Source organism: Panulirus ornatus, chromosome 1 (assembly GCF_036320965.1).
Source record: "Panulirus ornatus isolate Po-2019 chromosome 1, ASM3632096v1, whole genome shotgun sequence".
Lineage (NCBI taxonomy): Eukaryota > Metazoa > Arthropoda > Malacostraca > Decapoda > Palinuridae > Panulirus > Panulirus ornatus.
Window position 1 is genome coordinate 46,532,218 of NC_092224.1, and position 24,125 is coordinate 46,556,342.

General features: G+C 41.6%; 1 protein-coding gene across 1 annotated transcript in view; it reads right to left on the reverse strand.

Annotated features, from left to right (window-relative positions):
- Positions 1-6,405: 6,405 nt before the first annotated feature.
- The window catches only part of LOC139751222 (uncharacterized), a 58,793-nt gene continuing 41,073 nt past the window's right edge, over positions 6,406-24,125 (reverse strand). Inside the window, exons 3-4 of the mRNA XM_071666465.1 lie at positions 16,963-17,129; positions 6,406-9,327 (exon numbers count right to left, since the gene is read on the reverse strand). Of these exons, the coding sequence (XP_071522566.1) occupies positions 9,213-9,327; positions 16,963-17,129 (282 nt within the window). The 3' untranslated portion in view covers positions 6,406-9,212. The remainder of the gene's footprint in view (positions 9,328-16,962; positions 17,130-24,125) is intronic.

Here is a 24,125-nt window from a genome sequence, read left to right on the forward strand (position 1 = left end):
ATATCTTAATCAGGAATTCACCAGAAAATTCTCTTGGTTGCACCTATAAAGTTCCTTGTGGAAAATTTGATGAATTTTATGTTGGTCAGACTGGTAAGGATCTTTCTGTTAGACTAAAGCAACATAAATATAGTATAAGAACGGGACAAGAATCAAATGCCTTGTTTAATCATGTTAAAAACTATGATCATTGTATTGACTGGAGTAACGCCATCTCATTTATTAACTCTATAACCAAGAGAAATATCATTGAATCTTCTATCATCAAATACACAAGGAATTATAATCTTAATATTAGTGATGGTCTATACAAATTAGAAAACTTTATTGTTGATAAGATTTGTAAAATGATAAGTTTATGAACGCTCGTTGTATGTTTTGGACAATCACATGTTTACCAAATGGCGTCCTAGCTTCGTCTCTTCGATGTATATCAACTGACTGTTATATTCCTCTCTTGTGTCTCCCCTGATGATGTGATTATTACACGAAAGTGCACTTGGGAACTTTTCGTGTTTCATTTTCCCCGTAGACTCATAGCAATATATATATATATATATATATATATATATATATATATATATATATATATATGTATATATATATATATATATATATATATATATATATATATATATATATATATATATATATATATATATACTTTTTTATTTTATTTATTTATTTTGCTTTGTCGTTGTCTCCCGCGTTAGCGAGGTAACGCAAGAAAACAGACGAAAGAATGTCCCAACCCACCCATATACACATGTATATACGTACACGTCCACACACCCAAATATACATACCTATACATCTCAATATACACATATATATACACACACAGACACATGCATATATACACATATACATAATTCATACTGTCTGCCTTTATTCATTCCCATCGCCACCTCGCCACACATGGAATAACAACCCCCTCACCCCTCATGTGTGCGAGGTAGCGCAAGGAAAAGACAACAAAGGCCCCATTCGTTCATATTCAGTCTTTAGCTGTCATGTAATAATGCACCGAAACCACAGCTCCCTTTCCACATCCAGGCCCCACACAACTTTCCATGGTTTAACTCAAACGCTTCACATGCCTGGCTCAATCCATGGACAGCACGTCGACCCCGGTATACCACATCGTTCCAATTCACTCTATTCCTTGCACGCCTTTCACCCTCCTTCATGTTCAGGCCCCGATCACTCAAAATCTTTTTCACTCCATCTTTCCACCTCCAATATGGTCTCCCACTTCTCCTCGTTCCCTCCACCTCTGACACATATATCCTCTTGGTCAATCTTTCCTCATTCATTCTGTCCATGTGACCGAACAATTTCAAAACACCCTCTTCTGCTCTCTCAACCACACTCTTTTTATTACCACACATCTCTCTTACCCTTACATTACTTACTCGATGAAACCACCTCACACCACATATTGTTCTCAAACATCTCATTTCTTAGCACATCCACCCTCCTGCGCACAACTCTATCCATCCATACAACATTGTTGGAACCACTATTCCTTCAAAGATACCCATTTTTGCTTTCCGAGATAATGTTCTCGACTTCCACACATTCTTCAACGCTCCCAGAATTTTCGCCCCCTCCCCCACTCTATGATTCACTTCCGCTTCCATGGTTCCATCCGCTGCCAAATCCACTCCCAGATATCTAAAACACTTCATTTCCTCCAGTTTTTCTCCATTCAAACCTACCTCCCAATTGACTTGGCCCTTAACCCTACTGTACCTGATAACCTTCACATTTACTCTTAACTTTCTTCTCTCACATACTTTACCAAACTCAGGAGTGCAAGGAATAGAGTGAATTGGAACGATGTGGTATACTGGGGTCGACGTGCTGTCAATGGATTGAACCAGGGCATGTGAAGCGTCTGGGGTAAACCATGGAAAGTTCTTTAGGGCCTGGATGTGGAAAGGGAGCAGTGGTTTCGGTGCATTATAACATGACAGCTAGAGACTGAGTGTGAACGAATTGGGACTTTGTTGTCTTTTCCTAGTGCTTCCTCGCACACATGAGGGGGGAGGGGGTTGTTATTACATGTGTGGCGGGGTGGCGATGGGAATGAATAAAAGCAGACAGTATGAATTGTGTACACGTGTATATATGTATATGTCTGTGTGTGTATATACATGTATACGTTGAGATGTATAGGTATGTATATTTGCGTGTGTGGACGTGTATGTATATACATGTGTATGTGGGTGGGTTGGGCCATTCTTTCGTCTGTTTCCTTGCGCTACCTCGCTAACGCGGGAGACAGCGACAAAGCTAAATAAATAAAGATAAATATATATATATATATATATATATATATATATATATATATATATATATATATATATATATATATATATATAAACCCTCCCTTCCTTGTATTTTAGCTTTCTAAAAGGGGAAACAGAAGGAGTCACGCGGGAAGTGCTCCTCCTCCTGGAAGTCTCAGATTGGGGTGTCTAAATGTGTTTGGATATAACCAAGAGGAGAAAAAAGGGGAGATAGGTAGCATGTTTGAGGAAAGGAACCTGGATGTTTTGGCTCTGAGTGAAACGAAACTCAAGGGTAAAGGGGAAGAGTGGTTTGTGAATGTCTTGGGTGTAAAGTCAGAGGTTAGTGAGAGGATAAGAGGAAGGGAAGGAGTAGCAGTACTCCTGAAACAGGAGTGGTGGGAGTATGTGATAGAGTGTAAGAAAGTAAACTCTAGATTGATATGGCTAAAACTGAAAGCTGATGGAGAGAGATAGGTGAATATTGGTGAATACGCACCTGGTCATGAGAAGAAAGATCATGAGAGGCAAGTGTTTTGGGAACAGCTGAGTGAGTGTTTTAGTAGTTTTGATGCACGAGACCGGATTATAGTGATGGGTGATTTGAATGCAAAGGTGAGTAATGTGGCAGTTGAGGGAATAATTGGTGTACATAGGGTGTTTAGTGTTGTAAATGGAAATGGTGAAGAGCTTGTAGATTTATGTGCTGAAAAAGGACTGGTGATTGGGAATACCTGGTTTAAAAAGAGAGATATACATAAGTATACGTATGTAAGTAGGAGAGATGGCCAGAGAAAGTTATTGGATTACGTGTTACTTGATAGGCGCGCGAAAGAGAGGCTTTTGGAAGTTAATGTGCTGAGAGGTGCAACTGGAGGGATTTCTGATCATCATCTTGTGGAGGCGAAGGTAAAGATTTGTGGAGGTTTCCAGAAAAGAAGAGAGAATGTTGGGGTGAGAAGAGTCGTGAGAGTTAGTGAGCTTGGGAAGGAGACTTCTCTGAGGAAGTACCAGGGGAGACTGAGTACAGAATGGAAAAAGGTGAGAACAAAGGAGGTCAGGGGAGTGTTGAAGGAATGGGATGTATTTAGGGAAGCAGTGATGGAGTGCGCAAAAGATGCTTGTTTCATGAGAAGCGTGGGAGGTGGGCAGATTAGAAAGGGTAGTGAGTGGTGGGATGAAGATGTAAGATTATTAGTGAAAGAGAAGAGAGGCATGTGGACGATTTTTGTGGGGAAATAATGCAGATGACTGTGAGATGTATAAAAGGAAGAGCCAGGAGGTCAAGAGAAAGGTGCAAGAGGTGAAAAAGAGGGCAAAAGAGAGACAGGGTGAGAGAGTATCATTAAATTTTAGGGAGAATAATAAGATGCTTTGGAAGGAGATATATAAAGTGCGTAAGACAAGGGAACAAATGGGAATTTCAGTGAAGGGGCTAATGGGGAGGCGATAACAAGTAGTGGTGATGTGAGAAGGAGATGGAGTGAGTATTTTGAAGGTTTGTTGAATGTGTTTGATGATAGAGTGGCAGATATAGGGTGTTTTGGTCATGGTGGTGTGCAAAGTGAGAGGGTTAGGGAGAATGATTTGGTAAACAGAAAAGAAGCAGTAAAAGCTTTGCGGAAGATGAAAGCCGGGAAGGTAGCGGGTTTGGATGGTCTGGCAGTGGAATTTATTAAAAAAGGGGATGACTGTATTGTTGACTGGTTGGTAAGGTTATTTAATGCATATATGACTCATGGTGAGGTGCCTGAGGATTGGCGGAATGCTTGCATAGTGCCAGTGTACAAAGGCAAAGGGGACAAAAGCGAGTGCTCAAATTACAGAGGTATAAGTTTGTTGAGTATTCCTGGGAAATGGTATGGGAGGGTATTGATTGAGAATGTGAAGGTATGCACATGGAAGGTATTAAGAATATATGGTGTGGGAGGTAAGTTGTTAGAAGCAGTGAAAAGTTTTTATCGAGGATGTAAGGCATGTGTACGTGTACGAAGAGAGGAAAGTGATTGGTTCTCAGTAAACATAAGTTTGCGGCAGGGGTGTGTGACGTCTCTATGGTTGTTTAATTTGTTTTTAGATGGGGTTGCTAGGGAGGTGATTCCAAGAGTTTTGGAGAGAGAGGCAAGTGTTCAGTCTGTTGTGGCTGGGAGAGTTTGGGTGCTGAGTCAGCTGTTGTTCGCTGATGATACAGCGCTGGTGGCTGATTCGTGTGAGAAGCTGCAGAAGCTGGTGACTGAGTTTGCTAAAGTGCGTGAAAGAAGAAAGCTGAGAGTAAATGTGAATAAGAGCAAGGTTATTAGGTACAGTAGGGTTGAGGTACAAGTCAATTGGGAGGTAAGTTTGAATGTAGAAAAACTGGAGGAAGTGAAGTGTTTTGAATATCTGGGAGTGGATTTGGCAGCGGATAAAACCATGGAAGAGGAAGTGAATCATAGGTTGGGGGAGGGGGGAAAGATCTGGGAGCGTTGAAGAATGTGTGGAAGTCGAGAACTTTAACGCGTAAAGCAAAGATGGGTATGTTTGAAGGAATAGTTGTTCCAACAATGTTGTATGGTTGCGAGGCGTGGGCTATAGATAGAATTGTGCGGAGGAGGGTGGATTTGCAGGAAATGAGATGTCTGAGGACAATATGGTGTGTGAGGTGGTGTGATCGAGTAAGTAATAATAGGGTAAGAGAGATGTGTGGTAATAAAAAGTGTGTGGTTGAGAGAGCAGAAGAGGATGTTTTGAAATGGTTTGGTCACATGGAGAGAATGAGTGAGGAAAGATTGACCAAGAGGATATATGTGTCAAAGGTGGAGGGAACGAGGAGAAGTGGGAGACCGAATTGGAGGTGGAAGGATGGAGTGAATTAGATTTTGAATGATCGGAGCCTGAACATGCAGGAGGGTGAAAGGCGTGCAAGGAATAGAGTGAATTGGAACGATGTGGTATACCGGGGTCGACGGCTGTCAGTGGATTGAACCAGAGCATGTGAAGCGTCTGGGGTAAACCATGGAAAGTTTTGTAGGGCCTGGATGTGGAAAGGGAGCTGTGGCTTCGGGTCATTATTACACGACAGCTAGAGACTGATTGTGAACGAATATGGCCTTTGTTGTCTTTTCCGTGCGCTACCTCGCGAACATGAGTGGGGAGGGGGTTGTTATTTCATGTGTGGCGGGGTGGGGATGGGAATGAATAAAGGCAGACAGTATGAATTACGTACAGTACATGTGTATATATGTATATGTCTGTGTGTGTATATTTATGTATACGTTGAGATGTATATGTATATTTGCGTGTGCGGACGCGTAGGCATATACATATGTATATGGGTGGGTTGGGCCATTCTTTCGTCTGTTTTCTTGCGCTACCTCGCTAACGCGGGAGACAGCGACAAAGAAAAATATAATATATATATATATATATATAATTTGATAAAGCTAAGAAATCCCTTTATGGTCGATGGTTCAAGAAGTGTTACAAGGTTTAAACTGTAGCCGAGATGTGAAAATAAACAAATGCGGAGCTGAGAGCCTTGTGTGTCTTACTTTTCAAGATGAGAGGACAGTACTGGCAGCATCAGCTGGTGTTCGAGTTCTATTGCCACAGTGACCTGTTGGCCACGTACTGGTGTCGATGGGCACTTGACAGCATCAGCTGATGGTCGGGTCCTCCTGCCAGTGACCTGTTGGCCACGTACTGGTGTCGCTGGACACTTGACAGCAACAGCTGGTGGTCGAGTCTCCTCTTGCAGGTAAGTTACTATGAATCAGCCTGGCTAGCCCTTCATCATTACCTACCATTGCGTCAACTCGGCTGCAGAATGTGCTTGGTGAGGTGAGCACCTCCCTCCAAGTCGGTCTCAGTCATAGTGCTTTACTTTTATTTGCTGCAGAGCGTAGCCAGGGAATGATCCATAAAGTAGGTGGCACGACACTGTATTTGAACTAACTCCTCATGTGTGTGGTTGTACAGTGTTTGACAGCACAGCGTGCTTGTGCCTCTGTTGTATACATATGTATCTCACCTTCCTCAGCTCACTGACTTGCATCTTCTTATAAAGTACGGTTTGTCATCTTAACATTAAATCTAGAGTCTTAATTAAAGATTATTTGAGAGGGATTGTTTATTAATTTATTTTTGAGATAAGTTGAAAATAAAGACAGCTTAACCAGTCCTAAGGTTTAGAAAGAAATTCAGTCTTAAAGTTTCCATTAAAGAATATATTTCACACAGTTACCGTAAAGTGATGTCATATTGTTTTTCCTTTACATAAGATGTGTATTCATCAAGGCTAAAATTGATTTTGTACTAATTCTACACTTTATGAGTTGACATATGATAGTGAAGTGATGGTCTTTATTATTACGAGACTTCGTAATGAAGGTCTCGTGGAAAGAAGGATGTAGTTGTAAGCAGGGCCCAGGTATCTGCGTTCATCTTTCATTATCGTATGTGTATATACTTTTTCTTTGTCATCTGTCGTCACTCTTACATCATCCCTGATGTGGCCACCTGTAGAAAGGTGCCACTCATGTCTCATGCTACGTAGATTTATCGATTCCATTTGTCACATGCATAATTGTGGATACAATGACTGGCGTTACCAGATTCCGCCAGGAACTTGGTACGCCATGGGCAAGAAGTTGTCTTGGGCAAGACTGTCATGGTCATTGGACAGAGAGAAGTAGAGTCTCGTCGAGAACCTACTCGCCTTAAAGGAGTCTTCCATTTCCGTGCTCCTGCCTGGAGTGCAGCCTCAAGGGTGCAGGAACCCCACAAAAGGGGCCTTGGGTTGTGTAATGATAATGTTATCAAACAACTACAATATGAAGACTTGATATATAATGAAGCTGTCGCCTCACAACTCACACCTAACATATATCATAACAGTAAACGCTGATGACGCCATATATACAAATAATTACATATTTCATCGGAGAGTATATTGTTCCTGCTATGTGTGATTACGTTACAGGCAGGTGTCGTCATATTGTCGTACAAGCGTTCTCTTCATCACGCTACACCGTCTTCATAATAATAATAATAAACAAACATTAGATCACATCATAATGTTACTGGCGTCTTGATCTTGGAGGGAAAACAAGGGTAATCAAATTGTGCGCTCTTACCCATCATGTAGACAGTGACGCAATACACCCACCCATCCTGTAAACAGTGGCGCAGTGCTCCTACCTATCCTGTAGACAGTGACGCAGTACTCCTACCTATCCTTTAGACAATGGTGCAGTACTAATACCCCTCCTCTGAACAGTGATGCATGACTCCTACCCATCTTGATGATAGTGACGCAGTACTTTAACCCAACCTGTTAACAGTGACGCAGTACTCTTACCCATTATGTAGACAGTGGCAGAACCCATCCTGTAGAGAGTGACGCAGTACTCCTATCCATCCTGTAGATAATGACGCAGTATTCTTACCATCCTCTAGTCAGTGACGCAATCCTCCTACCCATCCTCTGAACAGTGACAGCACTCCTACCCATCCTGTAGACAATGACGCAGTACTCCTGCCCATCATGTAGATTTTGATGCAGGACTCTTACCCATCCTCTGAACAGTGACAGCACTCCTACCCATAATGTAGACAGTGACGCAGTACTCCTACCCATCATGTAGACAGTGATGCAGGACTCTTACCCATCCTCTGATCAGTGACAGTATTCCTACCCAGCCTGTAGAAAGTGGCGCAGTACTTACCTATCCTGTAGACAGTCTCACAACACTCATACCCATCTTGTAGACAGTGACGCAGTACTCCTACCCATCCTATAGGTAGTGACGCAGTAATCTCACCCATCCTGAAGACAGTGGCACAGTACTCCTGCCCATCTTGTAGACAGCGACGTACTACTACCCATCCTGTAGACAGTGGCACAGTACCCCTACCCATCAAATAGACAGTGACGCAGTACCCCTACCCATCCTGTAGACAGAGACACAGTACTCCCACCCATCCTGTCTATGCACATTGACGCAGTACTCCTACTCATCATGTAGACAGTGGCGCAGTACTCCTACCCATCCTGTAGACAGCGGTGCACCACCACTCCTACCCATCCTGTAGACAGCGGTGCACCACTCCTACCCATCCTATAGACAGTGGCACAGTACTTCTACCCATAATTTAGACGGTGGTGCACTACTCCTACCCATCCTGTAGACAATGGTGCAGTACTCCCACCCATCCTGTAGACGGTGGCGCAGTACTCCCACCCACCCTGTAGACGGTGGCGCAGTACTCCCACCCATCCTGTAGACAGTAACGTATTACTCCTATCCATAGTATGGACAGTGACTCTACTCCTACCTATCCTGTAGACAGTGACGCAACACTCATACCCATCCTTTAGACAATGGCGCAGTAGACCTACCCATCATGTGGACAATGACGCATTACTCCTACCTATCCTGTAAACAGGGACGCAGTTCTCCTACCCGTACTGTAGACAGTGACGCAGTTCTCCTACCCATCCTGTAGACAATAACGCTGTTTTCCTACCCATGCTGTGGACAGTGACGTAGTTCTCTTACCCATGCTGTAGACAGTAACCCGAAAGAGGATACAGTTTGCACCAGAGGTTCAGCAGCTGAACCTTTTGTGGCATCTGTTGTCTGCCACTGTATAATACCCAGTGAGCAGGAGACTCATCCTGGTGTGTGTGACTCAGTTGGTGTATTGATCGTCTGTTTACTTTTCCGAGGCCGCGGACTTGTCAATGTTTACCCATGTGCGGCGCGTTGCTTCCGTCGCCACCCGTCGTACTGCTGTAGCATAGCCACTTGCCCCAGTGTGGCCGGTGTGGAGGTAAGTACGGTGGGTGGCTGGATGTGCAGCTGGTGAATGTTAGCTTCTGACGACGAAATATGCCCACCTGGAGGGAAGGCGTGGGCAGGAGTGAGCAGGTATGGATCAGCAGGAGTGGGTGGGGTGATGGTAGTCAGGGCAGGTGAGGGTGGCGGCTGCGGTGAGCGTCACCTGGCCCAGCTCTGACCCCCTAAGACCCGGCCACCGGTCCAACCATTCCCTAATGGAGAGGAATCCGTCTCGTGAAATACATGAGAATGAAATCATTTTGTAATTTTCACTATGTGTTATCTTTTATGTAACAATTATGCATGTTCCAGGTATGTACTGTATAAGAAAAACTGTGCTACTAAGAACGTCAGGTTAACAAGTACTGTACTAGTCGGGAAGTTCAGGTTAACATTACTGTATTACTCTGGACCTCAGGTTAACAAGTACTGTATTTCTCTGGACGTCAGGTTAACAAATACTGTACTAGTCGGGAAGTTCAGGTTAACAAGTACTGTATTACTCTGGACGTCAGGTTACCAAGTACTGTATTACTCGGAAGGTCAAGCTAACAAGTACTGTATTACTTGGGGCGTCAGGTTAACAAGTTCTGTATTACTCGAGACGTCAGGTTAACAAGTACTCTATTACTCTCGACGTTAAGTTAACAACAACTTTATTACTCTGGACGTCAAGTTAACACGTGCTGTATTACTCTGGACATAAGATTAGCAAGTACTGTAATGCACTGGACGTCAGGTTAACAAGTACTATATTACTCTGGACTTCAGGTTAACAAATACTGTATTAATCTGGACGTCAGATTAACAAGTACTGTATTACTCTGGACGTCAAGTTAACAAATACTGTATTAATCTGGACGTCAGGTTAACAAGAACTGTATTACTTTGGACGTCAGGTTAACAAGTACTATATTACTCTGGACGTCAGGTTAACAAGTACTGTATTACTCTGGACGTCAGATAAACAAGTACTGTATTACTCTAGACGTCAGGTTAACAAGTACTGTATTACTTTCGACGTCAGGTTAACAAGTACTATATCACTCTGGACATCAGGTTAACAAGTACTGTATTACTTTCGTCGTCAGGTTAACAAGTAGTATATTACTCGGGACGTCAGCTTAACAAATATTGTATTACTTTGGACGTCAGGCTAACAAGTACTATATTACTGTGGCCGTCAAGTTAAGAAGTATTGTATTACTCAGGACGTCAGGTTAACGAGTATTGTATTACTCTGGATGTCAGGTTGACAAGTACTGTATTACTCTGCACGTGAGGTTTAAGATTACTGTATCACTCTTTACGTCAGGTTAACAAGGTCTGTATTACTCTGGACGTTAACAAGTACTGCATTACTCTGGACGTCAGGTTGACAAGTACTCTATTACTTTGGAAATCAGGTTAACAAGTACTCCATTACTCTGGAATTCAGGTTAAGAAGTACTGTATTACTCACGACGTCAGGTTAGCAAGTACTGTATTACTCTGGACGTCAGGTTTACAAGTACTTTATCACTCTATACGTCAGGTTAACAAGGCCTGTATTGCTCTGGACGTTAACAAGTACTGTATTACTCTGGCGTCAGGTTAACAAGCACTCTATTACTTTGAACGTCAGGTTAACAAGTACTCCATTTCTCTGGAAGTCAGGTTAACAAGTACTGCATTACTCTGGAATTAAGGTTAAGAAGTACTCTATTACTCTAGACGTCAGGTTAACAAGTACTGTATTACTCTGGACGTCAGTTTAAAAAGTACTATATCATTCTGGACGTTAGGTTAACAATTACAGTATTACGCTGTACGTCAGGTTAACAAGTACTGTATTACTCTGGACGTCAGGTTAAAAAGTACTGTTTTACTGTGGACATCAGGTTAACATGTATTACTCTGCAAGACAGGTTAGCAAGTACTGTATAATTATGGGCGTCAGGTTAACAAGTATTGTATTACTTTGGAAGTCAGGTTAACCATTACCGTATTACTTTGGACGTCAGGTTATCAAGGACTATATTACTCACGACGTCAGTTTAACAAATACTGTATTACTCTGGACCTCAGTTTAACAAGTACTGTAATACTATGGACATCGGGTTAACAACTACTGTATCTCTCTGGACGTCAGAATAACAAGGACAGTATTACTCTGGAAGAAAGGTTAACAAGTACTCCATTACTCTGGACGTCAGGCTAACAAGTACTTTATTACTCTGGATGTCAGGTTAACAAGTACTGCATTGCTCTGGACGTCAGGTTAACAAGTACTGCATTACTCTGGACGTGAGGTTAACAAGTACTCTGGACTTAGGTTAACAAGTACTGTATTCCTCTGGACGTCCGGTTAAGAACTGTATTACTCTGGAGGTCAGGTTAACAAATATTGTATTACTCTTGCGTCAAGTAAACAAGTACTGTAACACACTGGACGTCAGGTTAACAAGTACTGTATTACTCTGGACGTCAGGTTAACAAGTACTGCATTACTCTGGAGCTCAGGTTAACAAGTACTGCATTACTTTGGACGTCAGGTAAACAAGTTCTGTATTATTCGGGACGTCAGGTAAACAAGTACTGCATTATCTTTGACGTCAGTTTAACAAATAATGTATTACTTTGGACGTCAAGTTAACAAGTATTGTATTACACTGGACGCATGGTTAACGAGTACTGTATTACTCTGGACGTCAGGTTAACAAGTACTGTATTACTCTGGATGTCAGGTTAACAAGTACTGCATTACTCTGGAGGTCAGGTTAACAAGTACTGCATTACTCTGGACGTCAGGTAAACTAGTGCTGTATTATTCTGGACGTTAGGTAAACAAGTACTGCATTATCTTTGATGTCAATTTAACAAATAATGTATTATTCTGGACGTCAAGTTAACAAGTTCTGTATTAGTCTGGACGCAAGGTTAACAAGCACTGTATTACTCTGGTCGTCAGGTTAACAAGTACTGTATTACTCTGGACGACAGATTAACAAGTACTGTATTACTCTGGACGTTATGTTAACAAGTAATGTATTACTCAGGATGTCAGGTTTACTGCATTAGTCTCGAGGTCAGGTTAACAAGTATTGTATTACTCTGGATGTCAGGTTACCAATCACTCTATTACTCTGGACGTTTAGTCAGTAAGCCCTGCATTACTCTGGTCGTCTGGTTAACAAGTACTGTATTACTCTGGACGTCAGGTAAACGTGCTGTATTAATGTGGCCGTCAGGTCAACAAGTACTGTATTACTTTGGACGTCCTGTTAACAAGTACTGTATTACTCTGGACGCCAGGTAAACGAGTATCTTATTAATCTGACGTCATGTTAACAAGTACTGTATTACTTTGGACGTCATGTTAACTTGTACTGTATTACTCTGTACGTCAGGTTAACAAGTACTGTATTACACGACGTCAGCTTAACAAGGACTGTATTACTCTGGACGTAGGTTAACAAGTACTGTATTACTCTGGACGTCTGGTTAAGAAGAACTGTATTACTCTGGAGGTCTGGTTAACAAATATTGTATTACTCTTGCGTCATGTTAAAAAGTACTATAATACACTGGACGTCTGGTTAACAAGTACTGTATTACTCTTGCGTCAGGTTAACAAGTATTGTATTACTCTGGACATCAGGTTAACAAGTACTGTATTACTCTGGACATCAAGTTAACAAGTACGGTATTGCTCAGGACGTCAGGGTTAACAAGTGCTGTATTACTCTGGACGTTAGGTTAACAAGCACTGCATTACTCTGGACGTCAGGTTAACAAGTACTGTATTAGTCTGGATGCCAGGGTAACAAGTTCGATAATTACTCTGGACGTCAGGTTAACAAGTACTTCATTACTCTGGACGTCAGGTTAAGAAGTACTGTATTACTCTGGACGTCAAGTTAAAGAGTATTTTATTACACTGGACGTCAGGTTAACAATTACTGCATTACTCTGGACGTCAGGTTAACAAATACTGTATTACTCTGCACGTCAGGTTAACAAGTACTGTATTACTCTGGACTTCAAGTTAATCAGTACTGTCATACTATGGACGTCAGGTAAACAAGTACAGTATTGCTCTGCACGTTAGGTTAACAAGTACGGTATTACTTTGGACGTCAAGTTAACAAGTACTGTATTACTCTAGACGTCAGGTTAACAAGTACTGTATTACTTTGGACGTCAGTTTTACAAGTACTTATTACTCTGGATATCAGGTTAACAACAACTGATTTCATCTTGCGTCAAGTTAACAAGTACTGTAACACACTGGACGTCAGGTTAACAAGTACTGTATTACTCTGGACGTCAGGTTAACAAGTACTGCATTACTCTGGAGCTCAGGTTAACAAGTACTGCATTACTTTGGACGTCAGGTAAACAAGTTCTGTATTATTCGGGACGTCAGGTAAACAAGTACTGCATTATCTTTGACGTCAGTTTAACAAATAATGTATTACTTTGGACGTCAAGTTAACAAGTATTGTATTACACTGGACGCAAGGTTAACGAGTACTGTATTACTCTGGACGTCAGGTTAACAAGTACTGTATTACTCTGGATGTCAGGTTACAAGTACTGCATTACTCTGGAGGTCAGGTTAACAAGCACTGTATTACTCTGAGCGTCAGGGTAACAAGTACGGTATTACTCTGGACGTCAGGTTAACAAATGCTACATTACTATGGATGTCAGGTTAAGAAGTACGGTATTACTCTGGACGTCAGGTTAATCAGTATTGCATTACTCTGCACGTCAGGTTAACAAGTACTGTATTACTCTGGACGTCAGGTTAACAAGTACTGTATTACTCTGGACGTCAGGTTAACAAGTACTGTATTACTATGGACCTCAGGTTAACAGTTACTGTATCACTCTGGACGTCAGGATAACAAGGACAGAATTACTCTGGAAGTCAGGTAAACAAGTACTGTATTACTCTGGATGTCAGATTAACAATTACTGTACTACTCTGGATGTCAGATTGACAAGTACTGCTTTACTCCGGACGTCAGGTTAACAAGACTGCATTACTCTGAACGTCAGGTTAACAAATACTGTATCACTTTGGACGTCAGTTAAACAAGTACTGCTTTACCTTTGACGTCAATCTAACAAGTAATGTATCACTCTGGACGTCAGGTTAACGAGTATTGTATTACTCTGGACGTCAAGTTAACAAATGCGGTATTACTTTAGACGTCAGGTTAACAAATACTGTATTTCTCTGGACGTCAGAGTAACAATTCCTGTATCACTCTGAACGTTAAGTCAACAAGTCCTGCATTACTCTGGACTTTAGGTTAACAAGTACTCTATTACTCTGGACGTCAGGTTAACAATAACTGCGTTACTCTGGGCAGTAGGTTAAGATGAACTGCGTTACAACAGACATCATGTTAACAAGTACTGTATTACTCTGGACGTCAGATTAACTAGAACTGTATTTCTCTGGACGTCAGGCTAACAAGTACTGTATTACTCTGTCCGTCAATTTGACAAGTACCGTATTACACTGGATGTCAGGTTGACAAGTACTGCATTACTCTGGACGTCAGGTTAACAAGTACTGTATTACTCTGGACGTCAGATTAACAAGAACTGCGTTACTCTGGACGTCAGGTTAACAACTAATGTATTCCTCTGCACGTCAGGTTAACATGTACTGTATTACTCTGGACGTCAGGTTAACAAGTACTGTATTACTCTGGACGTCAGGTTAACAAGTACTGTATTACTCTGGACGTCAGGTTAACAGGTACTGTATTACTCTGGACGTCAGATTAACAAAAACTGCTTTACGCTGGACGTCAATTTAACAACTACTGTAATACTCTGGACGTCAGGTTAATAACTACTGTATTACTCTGGACGTCAGGTTAACAAGTACTGTACTACTCTGGACGTCAGGTTAACAATTGCGCTATTCCTCTGGACGTCAGGTTAACAAGTACTGTATTACTCTACACGTCAGGTTAACAAGGAATGTACTACTCCATACGTCAGGTTAACAAGTACTCTGTAATACTGGACGTCAGGTTAACAAGTACTGTATTACTCTGGATATCATGTTCACAAGTAATGCATTACTCGGGACGTCAGATTAACAAGTACTGCATTCCTGTAGACGTCAGGTTAACAAGCAATGCATTACTCTCGACGTCAGGTTAACAAGTACTGTAACACTCTTGACGTCAGGTTAACAAGGACAGTATTACTCTGGAAGTCAGGTTAACAAGTACTGTATTGCACTGGACGTACGTTAACAAGTACTGTATTACTCTGGATGTCAGAATAACAAGAACGTCATTACTCTGGGCGTCAGGTTAACAAGTACTGTATTAATCTGGACGTAAGGTTAACAAGTACTCTATTATTCTAGACGTCAGGTTAACAAGTTCAGTATTGCTCTGCACGTCAGGTTAACAAATACTGTATTACTCGGGATGTCAGGTTAACAAGTAATGTATTACTCTGGACCTCAGGTTAAAAAGTACTGTATTGCACTGGAGGTCAGGTTAACAAGTACTGTATTACTCTGGACGTCAGGTTAACAGGTACTGTATTACTCTGGACGTTAGGTTAACAAGTACTGTACTATACTGGACTTTAGGTTAACAAGTACTGCATTACTATGGACGTCAGGTTAACAAGGACTGTACTACTCTTTACGTCAGGTTAACAAGTACTCTATTACTCGGGACGTCAGGTTAATAAGTACTGTATTACTCTACGCGTCAGGTTAACAAGTACTGTATTACTCTGGACGTCAGTTTAACAAGTACTCTATCATACTGGACGTCAGGTTAACAAGCACACTATCACTCTGGACGTCAGGTTAACAAGTATTGTATTATTCTGGACGTCAAATTCACAAGTTCTGTATTACTCGGGATGTTAGGTTAATAAGTACTCTATTACTCTGGACTTCAGGTTAACAAGTACACTATCACTCTGGGCGTTAGGTTAACACGCAGTGTATTACTCTGGACGTCAAGTTAACAAGTACTGTATTACACTAAACGTCATGTTAACAAGTACTGCATTACTCTGGACGTCGGGTTAACAAGTACTGTATTACTCTGGACGTCAGTTTAACAAGTACTGTATTACTCTGGACGCTAGGTTAACAAGTACTGTATCATTTAGGACGTCAGGTTAACAAGTATTTATTACTCTAGTCGTCAGGTTAACAAGTACTGTATTACTTGTTGACCTCAGGTTAACAAGTATTGTATTACTCTGGACGTCAGGTTAACAAGTACTGTATTACTTGTTGACCTCAGGTTAACAAGTACTGTGTTACTCTGGACGTCAGGTTAACAAGTACTCTATTACTTTTGACGTCAGATAAACAAGTGCTGCATTACTCTGGACGTCAGATTAACAAGTACTGTATTTCTGTGGTCGTCAAGTTAACAAGTACTGTATTACTCGGGACTTGAGGTTAACAAGTACTGTATTACTCTGGACGTCAGGTTAACAAGTAATATATTACTCTGGACATCATGTTGACAAGTACTGCATTACTATGGACGTCAGGTTAACAAGTACTGTATTACTCTGGACGTCAGTTTAACAAGTACTGTATTTCTCTGGACTTGAGGTTAACAAGTGCTGTATTACTGTGGACGTCAGGTTAACAAGTACTATATTAATCTGGATGGCATGCTAACAAGTGCTGCATTACTCTGGACGTCAGGTTAACAAGTACTGTATTACTCTGGACGTCATGTTAACAAGTACTGTATTTCTCTGGACGTCATGTTAACAAGCATTGTATTACTCTGGTCTGTATTACTATCTAGGTATCAAGGATGATCTTACGTCACTTGGACGTGACTCACCCAGCCAGCCTGGTGAACATTGCGGCCAGCGGTCCCCTGGAGGCTGCGGCGGCTGCGGCATGACACAGGTAAGCATGGCCGCATGCGGGTGGGCTGTTGAGAGCCATTAGTACACCCTCGGTCACCTGACTCGCCGCCCACACTGCTTTTTGTACCTCCAGCTCAGCCTGGCAGAAAGGAAGAAGAGATAAATCATTTTACTTACTTTGATACCCTGTTTTATGGTGGGGTTGTGTGGGTTACTTATGCCGAGAGACATGTTATCCTATAGGGCTGCAACCGTTAGATAATCTTACCGATGAGGTTCATATAAGGGTTAGATAACCCTACTGATGGGTTCATGCAAGGCTCAGATATCCCTACTGATGGGATTCATGTAAGGATTAGATAACCCTAGTGATGGAGTTCATGCAGGGGTTAGATAACCCTACAGATGGGGTTCATGTAGGGGTTAGATAGCCCCACTGATGAGATTCATGCAGTGGTTAGATAACCCTACTGATGAGGTCCATGCCGGGATTAGATAACCCCACTGATGAGGTTCATGTAGGGATTAGGTAGCCCTACTGATGGAGTTCATGCAGGGGCTAGATAACCCTATAGATGGGGTTCAATAAGAGGTTATTTAAGCCCACCACCGTCTTCAGTTGCCCTAGTTCCCTCAGATATCATAGCTCTCTCAGTTATCCAAATTCCCTCAGTTATCCTAGTTCCCTTAGTTACCCTAGTTCCCTAGTTATCCTAGTTCCCTCAGTTCACTCAGCTTTTCTACTTACTATACGTATCCTAGTTCCTTCAGTTATCCTAGTTCCCTCAGTAACTCTAATTCCCTTAGTTACCCTATTTCCCTCAGTGATTCTAGTTTCTCAGTTACCCTACTTGCTTTAGTTATCCTAGTTCCCTCTGTTCCGCTAGTTCCATCAGTTATTCTAGTTCCCTCGGTTACTCTAATTCCCTCAATTTTCCTAGTTCCCTAAGTTATCGTAACTCTCTCAATTATCTTAGTTCCCTCAGTTATCCAAGATCCCTCAATTATCCTAGTTCCCTTAGTTACCCTAGTTCCCTCAGTTATCCTAGTTCTCTCAGTTACCCTACTTCCCTAAGTTATCCAAGTTCCATCAGTTATCCTATTTCCTTGTTACCTTAGTTCCTTCAGTTTCTCTAGTTTCCTCAGTTACCCTAGTTCCATCAATTAACCTAGTTCCCTCAGTTCATCTAGTTCCCTCGGTAACCCTAGTTCCCTTACTTGCTCTAGTCCGCTCGGTTACCCTAGTTCCCTCAGTTGCCCTACTTCCCACGGTTATCGTAGTCCCCTCAGTTATTCTAGTTTCCTCAGTTACCCTGGTTCCCACATTTATTCAGGTTCCCTTAGTTACCCCAGTTCCCTGATTTACCCTATTTTTCTCAGTTACTCTAGTCCTCTCGGTTACCCTAGTTCCTTCGGTTACCCTACTTCCCACAGTTATCCTAGTTCCCTCAATCATTCGTTCCATCAGTTGCCCTAGTTCCCTCAGTTATTCGAGTACTCATAATTACCCAAATTTCCTCAGTTATTCTAGTTCCTCAGTTACCCTATTTCCCTAAATTATTCTAGTTCTCTTAGTTACCCAAGTTTCCTCGGTTATCCTAGTTCCCTCGTTATCCTTGTTCCCTCAGTCGTCCTGCTTCCCTTAGTTTCTCTAGTTCTCTCAGTTATCCTAGCTCCCTCAATTATCCAAATTCGCTCTTTCGTCCTAGTTCCGCCAGTTTCTTTAGTTCCCTCAGTTAACGCAGTTCCCTCAGTTTCTCTAATTCCCTCAGTTACCCTAGATCCCTCAGTTATCCTAGTTCCGTCAGTTACCCTAGTTCCCTCAGTTTCTCTAGTTTCCTAATTTTCCCTATTTTCCTCAGTTATTCGTTCCCTCAGTTATCCTAGTTCCCTAAGTTATTCTAGTCCCCTCGGTTACTCTACTTCCCTCAGTTATTCTAGTTCTTTTAGTTACCCAAGATTCCTCATTATCCTAGTTTCTTCAGTTACTCTATTTCCCTTAATCATTCCAGTTCTCTTAGTTACGCAAGTTTCCTCGGTTATCCTGGTTCCCTCATTTATTCTAGTTCCCTTACGCTAGTTCCTTCAGTTCCCTAGTTCCCTCAGTTATCCAAGTTTCTTCAGTTATCCAACTTTTTTCAGTTTCTCTAGTTCCTTGGATATTCTAGTTCCCTCAGTCACCTTAGTTCCCTCGATTACTTCAGTTCCTCAGTTACCCTAGTTCCCTCAGTTATTCCAATTCTTCAGTTACCCTAGTTTCCTCAGCTATTCTAGGTATCTCGGTTACCTTATCTCTCGCACTTATTCTAGTTCTCGTAGCTACCATATTTCCCTACACTGTCCAAGTTCCCTCTGTTACAATATTTTCTTCATTTACTGTAGTTCCCTCAGTTATTCTAGTTCCCTCAATAACCTTAGTTACCTCAGTTATCAAAGTTCTCTCATTAATCCTAGCTCCTTCAGTTAGCCTAGTTCCCTCAATTTCTCTTATTCCCTTACTTACCCTAGTTCCCTTAGTTACACTAGTTCCATCAGTTATCCTAGTTCCACCAATCATCCTAGTTCCCTCAGTTATCATAGTTCTGTCAGTTATCCTAGCTCCTTCAGTTAGCCTAATTCCCTCAGTTTCTCTCCCTCACTTACTCTAGTTCCCTTAGTTACCCTAGTTCCATCAGTTATCCTAGTTCCATCAGTTATCCTAGTTCCCTCAGTTATGCTAGTTCTCTCAGTTATCTATTTTCCTCAGTTACTCTAGTTTCCTCGGCTATTCTAGTTCCTCGGTTACCCTCATTTCTTCAGTTATCCTAGTTCCCCTAGTTACCCTAGTTCCCTCAGTTATCCTAACTCCCTCAGATACCCTTGTTCCTTCTGTTACCCTACGTCTCTCAGTTACCCAGGTTCCCTCAATTACTCTACTTCCCTCAGTTATCCTAGTTTCCTCAGTTTCCCAAATTCCCTCACTTATCCTAGTCCCTTATTTACCCTACTTCTCTCAGTTATTCCCGCTACCTTCAGTTAACCTACTTTCCTCAGTTTCTCTACTTCCTCAGTTTTTCTAGTTTCTCAGTTTCTCTAATTCTCTCAGTTACCTTACTTCGCTTAGTTTCTCTAATTCCCTCAGTTATCCTTAGTTCCGTCTGTTATCCTAGTTCCCTCGTTTACCATAGCTCCCTCAGTTGTCCTAGTTCCATCAGTTATCCTAATTCCCTCAGTTATGCTAGTTCCCTCAGTTATGCTAGTTCCCTTAGTTATCCTTGTTCCCGCGGTTACCCTAGCTCCTACACTTTATCTAGTTCTCGTAGCTAACCTATTTCCTTCCATCGTCCTAGTTCCCGCAGTTACAGTATTTTCTTCATTTACTGTAGTTCCCTCAGTTATTCTAGTTATCATAGTTCTCTCAGTTATCCTAGCTCCTTCAGTTAGCCTAGTTCCCTCAGTTTCTCAGATTCCCTCACTTACCCCAGCTCCCTTAGTTACCCTAGTTCCATCAGTTATCCTAATTCCATCAGTTACTCTACTTCCCTCAATTATCCTAATTCCCTCAGTTACTCTAGTTCCATCAGTTACCTATTTTTCTCAGTTACTCTCGTTTCCTCAGTTATTTTAGTTCCTCAGTTACCCTCAATTTTTCAGTTATCCTAGTTCCCTTAGTTACCCTAGTTCCCTTAGTTACCCTAGTTCCCTCAGTTATCCTAGTTCCCTCAGTTACCCTAGTTCCTTCTGTTACCCTACATCTCTGTTACCCTAGTTCCCTCAGTTATTCTACTTCCCTCAGTTATCCTAGTTCCTCAGTTACCCAACTTCCCTCAGTTATCCTAGTTTCCTTAGTTACCGTACTTCTCTCAGCTATTCCCGCTACCTTCAATTATCCTACTTTCCTCAGTTTCTCTATTTCCTCAGTTTTTCTAGTTCCTCAGTTTCTCTAGTTCTCTGTTACCTTACTTCGCTCAGTTTCTCTAATTCCCTCCGTTACCCTACTTCCTTCTATCATCCCAGTTCCCTCATTCACCATAGTTCCCTCAGTTGTCCTAGTCCCATCAGTAACCCTAATTTCCTCAGTTATCCTAGTTCCAGCGGTTTCTCTAGTTCCCTCAATTACCCGAGATTCCTAGGTTTCTTTAATTTCCTCAGTTACCCTAATTTCCTAAGTTTCTCTAGTTGCCTCAGTTACCTTACTTCACTAAGTTTCTCTAATTCCTTCAGTTACCCTAGTTCTCCATGTCACCTTCGTTCCCTCACTTTCTTTAGTTCCCTCAGTTTCGCTAATTCCCTCATTTGCCCTAGTTCCCTCAGATACCCTAGTTCCCTCTGTTTCTCTAGTCTCCTTAGTTACCCTAGTTCCCTCGGTTTCTCTAGTTCCATCAGTTACCCTACTTCCCTCAATTATCCTAATTCCCTCAGTTACCCCAGTTCCCTCAGTCACCTTACTTCCCATGGTTATCGTAGTTCCCTCAGCTATTCTAATTACTTCAGTCACCTAGTTTCCACATTTATTCAGGTTCTTCTTAGTTACCCTAGTTCCCTCAGTTACGCTATTTTCCTCGGTTAATCTAGTCCTCTCAGCTACCCTAGTTTTCTCGGTTACCTTACTTTCCACAGTTATCCTAGTTCCCGCAGTTATCTTAGTTCACTCAGTTATCCCAGTTCCTCAGTTCTTCTAGTTCCATCAATTGTCATAGTTCCCTCAGTTATTCGAGTTTTCTTAACTACCCAAGTTTCCTCAGTTATCCTAGCTCCCTCAGTTACCCTATTTCCCAAAGTTATTCTGGGCCTCTTAGTTATCCAAGTTTCCTCGGTTATCCTAGTTCCCTCAGTTGCCCTGCTTTCCTTAGTTTCTCTAGTTCTCTCAGTTATTCTAGTTCCTCAGTTACCCTAGTTCCTTCAGTTGCGATGATTACCATGATTACTTAAATTTCCTCTGTTATCCTACTTTCTTCAGTCTCTCTAGTTTCTCAGATATTCTAGTTCTCTAAATTACCTTAGTTCCCTCAGTTACCTAATTCCCTCTGTTATCCTAGCTTCCTCACTTATCCAAATTCCCTCAATTATCCTTCTTCTGTCAGTTTCTCTAGTTCCCTCAGATAACCTAGTTCCCTCAGTTTCCCTAATTCCCTCAGTTACCCTAGTTTAATCAGTTATCCTAGTTCCGTCAGTTAAGTTAGTTCCCTCAGTTTCTTGTTTCCTAAATTACCCTTTTTCCCTCAGTTACTCTTGTTCCCTCAGTTATTCTAGTTCCCTCAGTTACCCTAGTTCCCTCAGTTACTCTAGCTCTTTTAGTTGCCCAAATTTCCTCAGTTATCCAATTTCCCTTAATTAATCTGGTTCTCTTAGTTACGCAAGTTTCCTCGGTTATCCTAGTTCCCTCAGTTGTTCTGTTTTCCTTTAGTTTCTCTAATTCCCTCCGTTATTCTACTTTCTCAGTTACACTGTTTCCTTCAGTTATCCTTAATTACTTACTTACTCAAGTTTCCTCAGTTATCCTATAATCTTCAGTTTCTATAGTTCCTCACATATTCTAGGTCCCTCAGTTACCCTAGTTCCCTCAGGTATGTAAATTTTCTCATTTATCCTAGTTCCATCAGTTTCTATAGTTCCCTCAGTTAAACTACTTTTCTCAGTTTCTCTAATTCCCTCAGTTACCCTAGTTCCCTCAGTTTCTCTAGTTTCCTAAATTACCTTATTCTCCTCTCTTACTCTTGTTCCCTCAGTTATCCTGTTCCAGCGGTTTCTCTTGTTACCTCAATTACACTAATTTTTTAGGTTTCTTTAATTTCCTCAGTTACCCTAGTTTCCTACGTTTCTCTAGTTCCCTCAGTTACCTTAGTTCGCTCAGTTTCTCTAATTCCTTCAGTTACCATAGTTCCCCCTGTTACCCTAGTTCCCTCAGTTACCCTAGTTCCCCATCTTCTCTAGTTCTCTCAGTTTCTCTAGTTCCTTCAATTACCCTACTTCTCCTAGTTACCCTAGTTCTCTCAGTTTCTCTCGTTCCTCAGTTTCTCTAGTTCCCTCAGTTACCAGAGTTCCCTCAGATTCCCTAGTTCCCTCAATTTCTCTAGTCCCCCAGTTACCCTAGTATCCTCGGTTTCTCTAGTTCACTCAATGACCCCAGTTCCCTCACACTCTCTTGTCCACTCAGTTACTCTAGTTCCCTCAGTTACCCTACTTCCCACGGTTATCGTAGCTCCTTCAGTTATTTTAGTTTCTTCAGTTACCCTAGTTCCCACAATTATTCAGGTTCCCCTTAGTTGCCATAGTTCCCTCAGTTACGCAATTTTCCTCAGTTACTCTAGTTCTCTCAACTACCCTAGTTTTCTAGGTTACCCTACTTCCTACAGTTATCATAGTTCCCTCAGTTATCTTAGTTCTCTCAGTTATGCTAGTTCCCTCAATTATTCTAGTTCTCACAGTTGTCCTAGTTCTCTCAGTTATCATATTTCCCTCAGTTGTCCTGCTTCCCTTAGTTTCTCTTGTTACTTCAGTTATTCTAGTTCCTCAGTTACCCTAGTTTCTTCAGTTATCCTGGTTACCTTGATTATTTAAGTTTCCTCTGTTATCCTTCTTTCTTCAGTCTCTCTAGTTCCTCAGATATTCTAGCTCCCTTAATTACCCTAGTTCACTAGTTATCCTAATTCCCTCAGTTATCTTAGCTCCCTCACTCATCCAAATTCCCTCATTTATCCTTGTTCCGTCAGTTTCTCTATTTCCCTCAGATAACCTAGTTCCCTTATTTTCTCTAATTCCCATCAGTTGCCCTAGTTTAATCAGTTATCCTAGTTCCGCCAGTTACCCTAGTTTCCTCAGTTTCTAGGTCCCCAAATTACCCTATTTTTCCCAGTTACTCTTTTTCCTTCAGTTATTCTAGTTCCCTCAGTTACCCTAGTTCCCTCAGTTATTCTAGTTCCCTCAGTTACCCTAGTTCCCTCAGTTATTCTAGTTCCTTCAGTTATCCTATTTCCCTTAATTAATTTGGTTCTCTTAAATATGCAGGTTTCCTCGGTTATCCTAGTTCCCTCGGTTGTCCTGCTTCCCTTAGTTTCAATAGGTCCCTCAGTTATTCTACTTTTTCAGTTACACTCGTTCCCTCAGTTATCCTAGTTACCTTAATTACGCAAGTTTCCTCAGTTATCCTATTTTC